This window comes from Microcebus murinus, chromosome 22 (genome assembly GCF_040939455.1).
Source record: "Microcebus murinus isolate Inina chromosome 22, M.murinus_Inina_mat1.0, whole genome shotgun sequence".
Taxonomy (NCBI): Eukaryota; Metazoa; Chordata; class Mammalia; order Primates; family Cheirogaleidae; genus Microcebus; species Microcebus murinus.
In genome coordinates, this window is record NC_134125.1 from 24,042,806 (window position 1) to 24,057,021 (window position 14,216).

Consider the following 14,216-nt stretch of genomic DNA (forward strand, 5'->3'; position numbering starts at 1 on the left):
GTGGTCTCTCCTGTGCTTCCTCCTCATTCAGCCGGCTGGGAAACGCGGGCTGCAGTAGGATAGTTCCGGCACCGTAAGAGAAGGCTGACGACTGGGCCTGGTGGCCGCCGGAAATACCAACCCTCGGGCCAGCAGGGGGCTGGAGAGGGGGCTCGTACTTCTAAGCACTCCACACCAAGGATGGGCTGGACGGTAAGGCGGGGATCTGGGGCCTGGGCTCTCGGATCGGGGGCGACAGGAGGTGGGGCTGAGGGCCAGTACCTCCCCTCACAATGTAACGTTTGGATCCCGGCACCTCCAGGTAGGGGGCGCCCTGAGCGAGGCGAGGCATCTCGTACGGACAGAGAGACTGAGGTATAGAGTAGAGCAGGCGCTGTCCCAGGGTCGTCCCTAACGGAGTTGGAGTAAAGGGGCATGGAGCCTCGGCGATGCATTGGCCAGGACCAGGGTTTTCACCTGAGGCTGGCAAAGGTGCGGGGCCTGGCAGAGGCGGAGCTTGCTAAGGGAACATCCTCTGGGGAGCCTATGTTCGCGAAATGCCAGAGCCTCGGGGCGGGGCTCAGAGAAGGGGCGGGGCTTCCGGGGACGAGTTTGGGGGTGGGGCCCTGCGCAGCGGCGCGAGGATTGGGCAAGGGGACAGGCCGCCAGAAGCCGACACTGCGAATGGCCGAGGCGGGCTCGGATCCGGAGGCTGAGGGCTGCTAGGAATCGCTGTCTGGGGAAGGGAGGGGCGGGGCCTAGGGAAGGGGCGGGGCCTCTAGGTCGGAGCCCTGATTGGGCCGGGGTGGGGCTTGGGGCCGCCCAGCAGCCGCCTCGCGTTTTCCTTACCGCGGCGGCGGCGGCGAAGGAGGAGGAGGAGGAGGAGGGGGAACTCTACGGGTTCCGGCCGCGCTCCTGCCCCAGCCGAAGCTGACGCTGTAGCCCGCTCTGGGCCGGGGCCATGGGCGCCCCGCGCCGCCCGGGTCATGAGGACGGAGGCGGAGGCAGCGGGCCCGCCGCTCGAGCCCGGTCAGTGCCTCTCTGAGGGCCCAAGCCTCACCCGGGGAATGAGGGGACCCCGCCCTAGCGGGGAGCTGGGTCCAGCTGCGCGACCTTGGGTGGACTCTCGCTCGCGTCCCCCACCCCGCCCCAGTCAACTGGGGTTTCCTTATACTCCCAGGCTGAGTTCCCAGTCTGCATGACGGGAGGGTCCGGTGGCAGGGGTGCCACCTCCCCCAGAAGCGAAAGCTGTCTTGGGAGATCCCGTGCCTTAGGGGAGCTGGAAGGAACTGAGGTCGAGACTGTCAGGGAACTGGCCGAGAGCACAGAGCAGTGGAAGGGCCCCTTCCCCTGACCACGCAGACTCCGCGTTTTGTCTTGCTCCAGTTCTTCACCCTCTGGTTCCTTCTGCCCCGCGGTAGCCTGAGCCCCTTTGGAGCGGAGACCAAGACGCGTTCAGTACCTTGGGCTTTAGTTTGCTTGTCCAAGAAGTAGGGGAGGAGGAAGACGTGATTCCTGCTCTGTTTAAGGCCCAGGATTGATGAGAAAGGGCAAGCGCTAGTAAACTCTTAAGGTGAGGAGCCAATTCCTGGGAGAGGTCAGGAACATGTGGGACCTAAGGTGTCAGTGGGACCGTGGCATCACACCCAGGGAGTGTTCTCTTGTGTTTGCAGCGTGGACTAGAGTCCGATGCTATACTAGGGTTTACATTCCTACTCTCTTACACAGATCTAACTCTGTGATCTTAGACATGAGACTTGCCTTTCGGATCCTGGCATTTATAGGGAGCTTTCTATGGGGCAGGGGCCATGCTAAGTTGTTTACATGCAGTATCTCAATCCTCATAATGCCTCAGTGAAGTAGGTTACCCCAGCTGTTTGCACTTTTGCAGATGAGCATACTGAGGCTGAGAGAGGTTAAATAACCAAGGTCAGTGGACTACCTTCCTACTCTGGAGAGATCCCCTAACTGAAGCCAGGCCAGGGCCTTTCAAATAGACCATAGCTCTCATGTGGGCAGTCCCTTGTCCAGGCATCAACATCCGGCAGCGGCTTGGGCTCTGAAGGCTAAAGTTGTTGGGACAAATGCCAAGGCTTGCCTACCCTTATCATTCCCCACAGAAGCATATCCAGATCCAACCTGCTCATGCCAAGGCTGGGGATGGCAATGCGGGTATGTTGAGCCCTGTGGGGCCTCAGAATTAAGGTGTTCTAGGGCACAGGGCAAGAAGAGGAGGGGCATCTGAGTCACTGAGGGCCCTAGAGGGCAGCTGTCCTGCATCACATTTTACTGCTGGGCATAGGGGAAGGCATGGACCGAGTCAGCCTGGCAGAAGAAGGCCCAGCTAGTTGGTGCCACAGAGTAAGGAGGGAGCCTTAAACAGAGGGCTGTAGCCTGGGGGGATGGAGGGAGGGCGAGCACTGCAGTGACAAGTAGCCCCAGGTATCTCAAGGGATAAGGTCCTTTTAAAAAATGCCTTCTATTCAACCAAGCATGTCTGAGTGCCCACTCTGGGTTGAGGGTTAGGAGGAGGCAAATGCAACCCTGTCTCCATCTGCCACCCCAAAATTCTCAATCTGTCTAGTGGGGAAAGCAGACGCCACCTCAAGGACTCTCCTGAGAGGGGGACAGATCAGAGCATTTGGCGTTCAGAGATGGAAGACAGTGTCCCAGACCAAGAAATGTTCAAGAACAAAGACTGGGGAATAAACAGCCTGAGTAGAGAAAAACAAAGGCAGTGTGTGGCTGCAGTGAGGGGTTCTTGAACAGGTAGGCTTCACCATGATAGCACAATACCCTGCATAGAGCTCTGCCATTGCTCAGCCCATTGCAGGCAATTATTTTAGAATATGAGTCCCTTAGATCATACTGGTTTTATAAAAGACAGGAATAAAAGGTAGAATATGAGTTCCTAGAGGTCAGAGCTTGGGTCTTTTGTTGCCTTCGTGTCCCCAGAGCCTAGCACCCAGTAAGTGCTTACTAAGTTCACCTCAGGCCAGGCGCGGTGGCTCATGCCTGTAATCCTAGCACTCTGGGAGGCCGAGGCATGAGGATCACTCAAGGTCTGGAGTTCGAAACCAGCCTGAGCAAGAGTGAGACCCCCGTCTCTACTAAAAATAGAAAGAAATTAACTGGCCAACTACAAATATAGAAAAAATTAGCTGGGCATGGTGGCGCATGCCTGTACTCCCAGCTACTTGGGAGGCTGAGGCAGGAGGATCGCTTGAGCCCAGGAGTTGGAGGTTGCTATGAGCTAGGCTGACGCCACAGTACTCTAGCCCAGGCCACAGAGTGAGACTCTGTCTCAAATCAATCAATCAATAAATAAGTTCACCTCTTCCAACAAATATTTATTGAGTTACTACTAAGCATCAGGCACCAGGCACTGAGAATAACAGTAAACAAGATTAGCAAGGTCCCTGCTCTTGTAGTCCATTTGTGCTGCTATAACAGAATACCCAAGACAGTAATTTACAAACAATAGAAATTTAATTTTTCACAATTCTAGAGGCTGAGAAATCCACGATTAAGGTGCTGGCAGTTTCAATGTCTGGTAAAGTCAGATAGTGCAGTGCTGTCTCCGTGTCCTTACATGATGGGTGGGGTGGAAAGGAGATGAATGCTGTATCCTCACATGGCAAAGAGGAGAAGGACAAAAAAAAAAAAAAAAAAAAAGCCTAAGCTAGTTTCCTCCAGCCCTTTTATAAGACACTAATTCATTCATGAGGGCAGAGCCCTCATGACTTATCACTTCCCAAAAGGCCCCACCTCTTAATACTATCACAATGTGGATTAAGTTTCAACATGAACTTTGGAAGGCACAAACCATAGTTCCTGCCCTTAGGAAACTTATAGACTAGCGAGGAGACAGAGTGCCTTGTTATTGCTACTTTTGCTAAGTACTGCGAAGGAAAGACTCCAATGACAAGAAGGGGCAGCCTTGAGAACAGTAAGGGGGAGAGAGTTCCAGACAGGGAGCCACACATGCAAAGGCCCTGGGGTAGAATAAGGGCTGATGGGCTCACAGGGTAACTGGAACACAGTTGACAGCCAAGATAAAGCTGGAGGGGCCCAAGTTGGGCAGGGCCCTGCAGACCACGGTAAGGGGTGAGAACTGTATTCTAAGAGGAGTTGGAAACTGCATGAGATCCCTCCATCTGCTGTGTGCAGGGACAGGAGAGGGCTAGGAGTGGAATTTGGGGCAGAGGATGGGCAGAAGTCAGGCAGGACTGAATCTATGGTGATGGTAGGAGACGAACATGTGAGGGCCTTTAATGAAGGGCCTGGTTTCCTTTTAGAGGCACCTGGGGTAAGGGGAAGGAAAGGAATGAAGCCTCGGCCCAGCCTGGCTTAGCGTCCCAGTCCCCACCTGGGGAGCAGGGTCCACATCAGCACCTGCAAAGTACTTTTTACAGCACCCTGAGTGCTGGCATCTACAGTGGCCCATTTCATAGAGGAAGAAGCAGGCACAGAGAGGTCGGGTGACTGCCGCCCATGCCGTCCTGCCCTGCTGCATGCCCTCAGAGGCAAGGAGTGGAGGAGAAAGAGGCCAGGAGCAGGCACGGGTCCCTGTCCTGTGAACATATAAGCAGCCCAGTGGGGCACAGACAGCTCTGTGCCAGGGTCACACACATCCTGTGAGCCAAAGCGTGAACTCAGGCTGAGAGGAGTGCAGATGAGGGAAAGGCCGTAGCGAGCCTAGGATCAGGGGAGGCCCCGAAAGTGGTGGCATCTGAGCCAAGCCTTGAAGGCTGGGGAAGGGCAGACATAGGAGACTAGGCACAGGGACGCAGACAAAGGCTGGCAGGTCAGAGAGGCCAGAACAGACTCCAGGACTAGAGAGTGGCCCTGTTGGGTGGTGCCTGTGGGGGAGTGGTGGGAGCTGTGGCTGGCACAGCAGGCGGGCTCCTGGGTGGCTCTTCCTGGAGTGGTCACGCAGGCCAGGAGAGGCCCCAGGGACTCTCGAGACAGGGAAACGATAACAGGCTGGGTTTTCATGTGCTGAATGGGTGTCATGAGTGAGTAACAAGTGGTGGCAGACAGAAAGAAGTCCCTTCTGGTTCTTTAGACTCTGAACTTTGTCCAAATTCACAGCATGGCTGAGGAGGGTCCTGCATGCCATGGGCTTGCTTGCCTCCACCTCAGGGCCTCAGCACGTGCTGTTCCCCTCTGCCTCATGCTCCCTGGCTCGCACCTCTCTCAGGCACACCCCCACCACACCCCCGCTAGCACGGGCCCCTGTTTTTCTCCTATGTTTGTTTGTTTGGGGCATCCATCAGGACAGGGATTTTTTTTTTTTTTTGGAGACAGAGTCTCACTTTGTTGCCCAGGCTAGAGTGAGTGCCGTGGCATCAGCATAGCTCACAGCAACCTCAAACTCCTGGGCTCAAGCAATCCTTCTGCCTCAGCCTCCCAAGTAGCGGGGACTACAGGCATGCGCCATCATGCCCAGCTAATTTTTTCTATATATATTAGTTGGCCAATTAATTTCTTTCTATTTATAGTAGAGACGGGGTCTCGCTCTTGCTCAGGTTGGTTTCGAACTCCTGAGCTCAAACGATCCGCCCGCCTCGGCCTCCCAGAGAGCTAGGATTACAGGCGTGAGCCACCGAGCCCGGCCAGGACAGGGATTTTGCATCACCGCTGTATCTCTAGTATGCGTGCCAGGCTCTTGGGAAATATTTGTCAACTGAATGACTGAATCAGACCAAAGTCCCCCTACTTTAGGGATGGCCATACTCAGTCGAGCAAGGGGAAGTCAGCTGCCCAGCCCACAGCCAGCCAGTGGCAGAGTTAGGACTGGAACTCTAGGTCGGGCCCTTTCTGCTCCACCTCACAGCCTGGCAATGGCAGACCAAGAGGTCACCCAGGGACGGTGGGGGACAAAGCTTGCAGGAGCATCCCATGTACCACATAGCTTACACAACAGTCCCCACCTTCTGGCTGTGGTCTTCACACCCTGATGGTCCTGCGGTCTTTGGAGTCAGGGGAACCTCCAGGGAACTCATGAACTCAGAGACATGTATGTGCTGAGTGCTGCCTATGTGCTGGTCCTGGGATGAAAACAGAAAGCAAAACAGCCCCTGTCCTTGCTTCCTCAGAGCTCCTACCAAAAAGAAGGTCTCTGAGCGGGAGGCGTGGGGACTGTGAGTGCACATAGTAGGGCACCAGGCCTGAGAGAGGTGGCACCGTGGAGAAATGATGTCCACGGGCAGGAGTTAGCTCAGGCACCTGGGGGGCCAGGAGCTTCCAGGCAGAGGGACCAGGTGTGCAAAGGGATCATGACAGGTGAAGGTTCTGCCTGAAGGGTGGTCTGCCAAAGGCGAGCAGTGGCGAGGAGATGGCGGGTGCTGGGCAGCAGCCATCAAGATGTTGTCCTAAGAGGTGAGGGCCCCAGCCCACTGGAGGATTTTGAGCAGGGCTGACCGGCTTTGGCTCGTGCGTGGGGAGATGGCTGCTGTTGTAAGGAGCATGGGCTATGGGCTAAAGGGCTGTGGGCAGGCTCCTGAGCAACCCTGCAGGCAGGGGCTGCAGTGGGAGCGGCCGTGGCAGGCTCTGTGCCACAGGTCTGTAACCTCCCTCTGTTTCCGTGCAGGGGACTTTGTGCAGCTGCCTGTGCCCATCATCCAGCAGCTGTACCACTGGGACTGCGGCCTGGCCTGCTCCAAGATGGTGCTGCGGTGAGTGGGCGGCCCAGGGCTGGGGGCCCAGGACGTCCCCATTCACACCACCTGCTCTGGCTCAGGGAAGACACAGGGAGGGATCTGGGTGGGATTCATTGTGCACATAGCTGGTCGGGTGGGGCTTGAAAGAGGCCCAGTTTCCACCTGGGCCCAGTCCCATCTGCAAAAGTGAGGAAGGGGTATAGTGGGCCTTCCAGGTCTCTACTCTGGTAATGCCTGGGGACTTGGGGATGCCCAGGAAGTCCCAGGTGCCCAGGTTTGCCCCACAGAGCAGCCTCATGGCTGGGACAGGGGGCCCTCCACCCTCTTAGCTTTGGTCTCCTGGGAGACTGGAATGCTGACCATCCAGCTGAAGCTGCATGAATGTCACAGGGACCTTGACAGTCAGAGCCAGAAGGGACCGTGGCCATCACCTGAGTTTTCAGTTGACTGCCTGGAACCCCAGACCAGCTGTTCCCACATCTGTTCTACACCATGGAATTCCTTGCAGGACAGGGCCAGCCAAAGGGTTGTGTGTCTAAAACTTTGAAAACCATCGATGTGATCCAAGGGCCTCATCTTAGAGACAAAGCCAGTGAGGCCAGAGAGGACAGTGACTTGCCCAAGGTCACACAGCCCACAAGAGACAAGAGACGCCAGAAGCAGGATCCAGGCCCTCGAGTCCGTGGCCCTGATAGTCTCAGGTTGTTCCCGGGCAGATTATGGACAGGACATGGGGCTTCATGATGAAGGAGGCAGCCTTCTGGGAACGGGGGCTCTGACAGCGGCTCCTGGGCCCACAGGTGGAGTGCAGTCAGGCAAGCTTCCCCTTGAGAGCGAGCCCACCTCTGTGTCTGCCCACAGGTACCTGGGCCAGCTGGACGACGGTGAGTTCGAGAGTGCCCTGCAGGAGCTGCGGCTGACCAGGAGCATCTGGACCATCGATCTGGCCTACCTGATGCGCCACTTCAGCGTGAGGCACCGCTTCTGTACCCAAACCCTGGGCGTCGACAAGGGCTACAAGAACCAGGTGCGTAGCTGGCCTCTGCGCCTTTCTGCGTGGGGCCACGGGGAGGCATAGGCCACCCGGAGCAGCTGCAGATGGGCTATAGGCAAGATTTGTGAGCCAGTCAGAGCAGGTGACCTTGATATCCCGCCTGCACAGAGGATCTGAGCATCGAGTCCTAGCTCCTGCCCACCCACCTTCTGCCTTCCTCAGCCCTCGGAGGATGTGCAGAGGCCACCTTCCCGCGTCCTTCCCCACCATCCTCAACACAAGGCAGGCCTAGGATCTCAGAGCATGTCACTCTGACCTCATTTGGCCATCATTCGCCCATTTGCTTCCTGCTCATCAGGACAGCCAGCTCTAAGCTGGGTAATTGGTATTCTGGAAGAAAACCAAAAATCCTGTCTTTTCAGCCATGTCAACAAAGTGTGTTGCAGGGAGCATGCCTTGCTGAGCCGAGCTGTGGCCGAGCCACCCAGGTCGGCTCAGCCTCACCTCACCGCCTAGCTCATTTGCTACTCCTGCCCGCCAGCATCCTAGCCACACTAGCCTCGGGCGGCTAACCTTCCCCAGGGAAATGACCTTTGTCCAGCTGCCCTCCCATCTCTTGAGCACACTCCTCGTGCCTCTGTGTGGTCCTGCACACACCCGGATCGGGACAGCTCTCTGACCAGCATGCTGATGGGCTGTCGCCTGCGCCTCTGCCTCTGTAGTATGCTCTTTGCTTCATCCAAAGAGGGCGAGGTGGCTGAGGGAACAGCCAGGTCGGTGGCCGCTCCGACCTACCCTTCTCTCTTCAGTCCTTCTATAGGAAGCACTTTGATACAGAGGAGACCCGGGTGAACCAGCTGTTTGCACAAGCCAAGGCCTGCAAGGTGCTGGTGGAGAAATGGTGAGCTCCATACCCTTCCCCACCAGCCGTCCCTCACCTGTCCGCTCACCTACAGACTTGCAGTGGGGGAGGCCAGGGGTCATGTCTGGGAAAGGCTAGGACTTGGGGGTCAGGCAGAACTGGGGTTTCCCACCCAGGTGGCTGTGGACACTGACTTGCCCCTCTGAGCCTTGGTTTCCCCATCCATAAAGTAGAGATCAGTGGGGCTGCATGACCCAGGCTCCAGCCTGGGCTGGCTCCTGAGCAGGTGCTGGAGGACAGGTCAGCAAAACAGACTGTGGCCAGCCCTCAGGCTGCTCATGGAAAGGTAGCATGGGACAGACACAGGAGCCTTAATGAGGGTGACAGCCTAAGGAATGTTCTGGTACAGTGATTGACAGAACATAGCGGGAGGAGCCAGCATGTGGGCTGCCCAGGGAGGCCTGGCTCCCTGATCTGCACATGAGCTGCTGTGACCTCACAAGGGCCTTCCCCTCTCATGAAACACCGAGGCTGGATGCCAGCAGACCCTGGAGCAGTTCGCACAGGTGTGGGTGGCATTCTCCAGGCTCACTGTGGGGGCCAAGCTCACGCCGGCTGCCTCTAGTCCCTGGTCAGGCTCCCCTGGATCACTCTTCTCAGATTTCTCCTTTCTTCACGAATTTACATTTTCATCATTAACATAATGTAACCACAGGGTAGGTAATTTGGAAAAATGGAGGGACATCTCCACTCATCCTTTGGCCCCATGAGCACATGCTAGAAGGAAAGGCAGCAAATGTTTACTTAGTGGCCCATGACAGAAGCCATTTCTCAGAGGAGGAAACTGAGGATGGCAGAAACCCACCCACAGTCACCCCCACGTCTTGGCCGTGCCCTGATCTGAACCCAGCATTTGCACACTCCACTCCATGAAGCCTGCAGCTTTCCTTGCAGCTTGGCCCTGCTCTTTCTCAGAGCTGAAATCTGCTCTCTTACACACCAGTGGGAGCCCAGCCAGCTATTCTGTTTCAAAGACCAAATGGGAAAATGGCATGTTTCCTTGGCCAAGGCAGCAAACCAAACTGCCACGTGATTCAGCTGTGGCCAGAGCTGGGCCAAGCCACGAGGTGCTGACGCTGCCACTCCGGGAGAAGGCCCAAATGGGTGAGCACAGTCACCAGCAAAGATGGGGGAGCCCGTGGCTTAGGGCCCCCAGCCCCTTCTGCTCCTTCCAGGTTTTTATTTGAACTCACTGCATACTGGAGGGCACAGAACGAGACAGCGCCTATGAGTCTGCCTCAGAGTGGGGGTGGCGGCTCAGGAAGCATCACTGCTGACCCAGGGGTTTCCCTGGAAGCACTGCCGACCAGCCCTTCCTGGGCAGCCCCTTCTGCCACAAGGGGCCTTAGAAAAAAGAAAAATAGCCCTTTCAGAGAAGCATTTGGTTTTGAAACTGGCTAAGCCGTGCTTGGCTCAGATTTGGGGGATGAGATTGGGCCAACAGTTTCAACATAAACTCCACACGATTTAGGGCAGAGGAGAGACAGGGCTTGGCAGAAAGAACCCGGGGCTGGGGTTCCATGTGCTGCTCCAGTGGTTCTCTGCCAGGCCCACCTGGAGCTGACTTCCAGCTCTTCCCGTAAAGGGCATGACAGGGTCAGCTTGTCCTTGTGCACACTCAGACACTCACCCCCACCCCCCACCCCACCACCAGGCTCAGCCCAGGCCACAGTGACACAGCAGGGATGTTCCCACCTGCATGGAGCTCAGGGTGAAGGAAAGAGGAGCTGGGCCCCCGAGCTTTGTAACATAGGGGACTGGGGCAAGCAGGGACCCACTGACCCCTCCTGCCCACAGCACAGTGAGCGTGCAGGACATTCAGGCACACCTGGCACAGGGACATGTGGCCATCGTGCTGGTGAACTCGGGGGTGCTGCACTGCGACCTGTGCTCCAGCCCTGTCAAGTACTGCTGCTTCGCCCCCAGCAGCCACCGCTGCTTCTGCCGCACACCCGACTACCAGGGCCACTTCATCGTCCTGCGTGGCTACAACCGGGCCACTGGCTGTATCTTCTACAACAACCCCGCCTACGCCGACCGTGAGTGCTGGGTGGGCGGGGCTGGGCTGTCTCCATTCACTGTCCCAGGTGCCTGGACCCATGACTCCCTCCCATTCAACCTGGTGTGGCCAAGACCTCCCTCCTGTCTTATCTCCAAAGCCCCTGCTCCTCCTGGGCTCATCGCTCTGGCCATGCAGGCAAACCAGCCACAGACCTGCAGCCAGGCTGGCCTCGTCCCCAGCCTGGCCACCCCCACACCACTGACCAGGTCCCCACCTCACCATCTCGTGCGACACAGGCTGTAGCACTCCTCCTCCCTGCCCCCAGTCCTCCCAAGACAGCCAGCACCGTCCTCAGAAATGAAAGTGACCAGCCCCAGACAGGCCTGCCCACTGGCCTGAGGGTACGGGAAGGGCAGCCCTGATTCACCCACGCTTGTCCCATCAGTCTATGTGGCCCTCGGCATGTTTCTTCCTCCCTCTGGGCCCCACTCTCGCCAGCTGCTACACTGGGGAGGGGTCAGAGGAAGCTCATGAAGGCCATAATAGGCAAGGAGGGCTTCTAGGGGGGTAGAGGACTTGAGCAGAGAGGGTGGCCACGCAGGCGGGACATAGACCTCACCCGGCTTCCCTGGGTGCCAGTGGGGCGGGTGTTCTCCCCCAACCCACTGACTGCTCTGCCCTCCTCGCCCCTAACAGGAATGTGCAGCACCAGCATTAGTAACTTTGAGGAGGCCAGAACCAGCTATGGCACAGACGAAGACATCCTCTTTGTCTACTTGGACAGCTGACAGCTAGAGCCTGGTGTGCCCAGGCCCTCAGACCCCACCTCTACCGCATCCGGGCCCACTCAGGACGCCCTGGTCCAGGTCCGGGGCTGTTGGAGCCGGGATGCGGAGCTGCAACCTCAGCCTGTCTTGCAAAGCCCCAGGCAACCGTGGGAGGTTGTGGCAAAGATGCTGTGTCCACCAGCGCTGTGTGTGGTCAGGCTGCTTACCCTGAGCACCTGCTGGGTGCGGGAAGCGTCCCCAGAGCATCTGAGAGGAGCCTTCCCCCAGGACCCTAGTTCTGACTCCTGCCATGCCCGGAGAAGTCCAGCCTCAAGGGTGCCCTTCCTGCCTTCGAGCTGGACCCAAGACCAGGGAGAGCCCTACGCTAGTCTCCCCACGGACAATGGGACTGAGCCTGGGGAGAGAAGTCGCTTGACGGATACCAGTTGTCAAGACAGCATCTGGGTGTCGGAGACAGTGTAGCTGACTCAAGACCCAAGAGGGGACTGTTCCAGGCCCCTCTCTCCTGGAAGTGCTGCAGACCCCATATGCCCCACGGTGGATGCCACTGGGTCCTCCTGCTCCCAGTGAGCCCAAGTGTCTATGGCTGGTTATGGGGCCTCTGGCATAGACACCTCACAGCCACTCTGGCCTGCAGAGCCCCAGCTCCTGGGGACTCTGAGATTCCCTCCAGGTCTTTCTGCTGTGTGGGGTGGAGGGCCCTCGGGGGTGTGGCCTGGGCTCAGCTGGTGGGTCTGATGGCTGGCAGCACGGAGTGTGCTGTGGGAATAAATAGCTGCCTGGGCCCCAGAGAGCCGCCTGCACCCAGAAAGCCTCCTGACACCAGCCGAAGTCCTGACAGGGTCCATTTTCTGACCTCAGGGTATGGGGAGCCACACGCTCCTCAGGGCTGGGGGCTAGGGTCTGCGCTTCTGAAGCTACAGGCAGGGGCAGCTGCAGCTGGTACCCAACATGGTCCTCAAGCCAGGACCTTTCTCACAGCATGCTGGCGCTCTCCTGTTGTGACCAAGAAGAGGGTGCCTGCCTGGGATCACACGACACAGCGTGTAGCATAGACAGCTGTTTCCTTCCCCCTTTTCTTTTGGTTGGGTGTGTGTGTGGGGGGGGTTGTTTTTGGTTTTTTTTGAGATTTGAGTTTTCATTTTTGAGGGGGTGAGGATCACCTTCAAGTAAAACAATAATAGCAAAAGTGAAGGTACTTTGGAACCACTAACACCTCTTTTCACCCGGCAGGTAAGCTGGGCCAAGTTCTTTTTCAAAGGGAAGGGGGCTCGGCCGGCAGTCTGAGTAGCAGGTCTGGGTAGAGTCTGCCCAGCACAGTGGTGGAGCTGGGTCTGAAACCCATGTCTGGACCTAAAATAATAAGGGAAAGGGATCATTCCCAAAGGGGCTGGGGGCACCCACCCTTCATGGCCTGCCTCTGGCAGAGGAGCAACAGCAACACCATCCCTGCACCTCTGGGTCTGGTCTTCCAGTGCCCAAGGTATGGCGCAGTGGCAGCTGTTGTCCCCACCCATCAGCTCACTCCTCCCCTACCAGGGTGTGCTAGGACAGAGATGGGCTCTGCTAACAAGGGCTGTGAGACCACCTAGACATGTTGCTCCTCAATGCCAGATGCAGCCTTTGGCCAAGAGGGAAGTGCTGCTGGCTGAGCAGCACCCTGGGTTTCAGAGACTGGTGTTGGCTTCAGACTGGCCTCATCTCCGTTGCCTTAATGCTGGGTGGGCCGGGGTGAGGGAGCTCTGGCACCAAGCCAAGGAGTACCGCACAGAGCAGCTGTGGGGTGTGGGCATCCTCAGGACACATTTGGGCAAAACCATGGTGAGAATAGCTGCGTGAAGGGAACCAGTGAGAGGAAGTGAAGCTTTCAGGCTGGCTGGATGTGAATGGGGCAGAGTGCACATGCTGGGCGCTGTCGCGGGGTGTAGTCTCCACGGAGAATGGTCATAGCACCTCAGTCCATCCAGGACATTTAGAAACGCTCAGTCCCTGGGCCCGGAGGATGGCTTTTCAGGGCAAGCCACAAGTTAGAGGTCATCTGTAAGATTAATGAAAAGCTTGCTCATTCCTAAGACCTATCTGCCTAGGGAAGGTCATGGAGGCAGAAATGTAGGCCACACTGTGGCATTCTTGCACAAGTCACGAAAATGAGACTGGAGACAGAGCCTGGATGTCAGGGACTTTTGCCCAAAGCATGTGGCATCCACAGCTGCTCAGCCTGTCTGCACACCGGGGCCCGGCACCGTCTCAGAAGCCACGAGGCACAGTGGGCTTTGTTCACTCGCCAGGGGGATGAAAGGGATCTTTTGCATTGCAGAGATTTTATAATACATAATATATTTTGTTTGTAATGAGCCATTCTCAATAAATGTTATTCCTGTTGTAAAAATGGTGGCTGGCCTTCTGGAAGCTGCATTGATCAGCACAATTCCTGTTCCCTTCCTGAGTTCTCAGCACAAACACATGGGAACCCAGGTTCTTGACTCGCATACCCAGGCATTGCTTTCTAGGCTCACATTCATCCCGCTCAGGCCCTGATGTTTGTGCAAGTGATGATGCAGGTACAAGGGCCTCGGAGCTCAGCTCTACCAAATTATACCAAATGCAATTATGGAAGATGAATGAGGGAGGTGTTGAAGCAGGATAGACAAAAAGTGAGACAGTGAGTCTGGTGGAGCTGGCTGCCCAGCACACGCAGGGTCAGGACAGTGAGGGACAGACCAAGGACCCAGATTAGTGGCCCCTCCTATAGCTTCTCCTCTTTCTTAGTCTGCTCTGTGTTGCCATAAAGGAATACCTGAAGCTGGGTAATTTATAAAGAAAAACGTTTATTTGGCTCACAATTCTGATGGCTGGAAAGTTCAAG

General features: G+C 56.8%; 1 protein-coding gene across 3 annotated transcripts; it reads left to right on the top strand.

Moving 5' to 3' along the window:
* Window positions 1-10: 10 nt before the first annotated feature.
* Window positions 11-11,520, top strand: GUCD1 (guanylyl cyclase domain containing 1). Of its 3 annotated transcripts, none has more exons than XM_012749282.3 (6): window positions 11-192; window positions 6,575-6,659; window positions 7,506-7,671; window positions 8,448-8,539; window positions 10,358-10,599; window positions 11,259-11,520. In XM_012749282.3, exons 2-6 carry the CDS (start codon window positions 6,649-6,651, stop codon window positions 11,348-11,350), a joined length of 603 nt encoding a protein of 200 aa, XP_012604736.1. In that variant the 5' UTR covers window positions 11-192; window positions 6,575-6,648; the 3' UTR covers window positions 11,351-11,520. The 3 variants fall into 3 exon arrangements, with proteins under 3 accessions (XP_012604736.1, XP_012604735.1, XP_012604737.1); XM_012749281.2 differs by lacking the exon at window positions 11-192 and adding an exon at window positions 814-1,008; XM_012749283.3 differs by lacking the exon at window positions 11-192 and adding an exon at window positions 1,071-1,552.
* The last annotated feature ends 2,696 nt before the right edge of the window (window positions 11,521-14,216 follow it).

Excerpts from the sequence above, each read along its gene's own strand:
- GUCD1 (XM_012749281.2), top strand. The coding sequence starts at position 966 with ATGAGGACGGAGGCGGAGGCAGCGGGCCCGCCGCTCGAGCCCG. Across the intron at positions 1,009-6,574 it reads GGGCCCGCCGCTCGAGCCCG|GGGACTTTGTGCAGCTGCCT; the intron begins GTCAGTGCCTCT and ends GTTTCCGTGCAG. Across the intron at positions 6,660-7,505 it reads TGCTCCAAGATGGTGCTGCG|GTACCTGGGCCAGCTGGACG; the intron begins GTGAGTGGGCGG and ends GTCTGCCCACAG.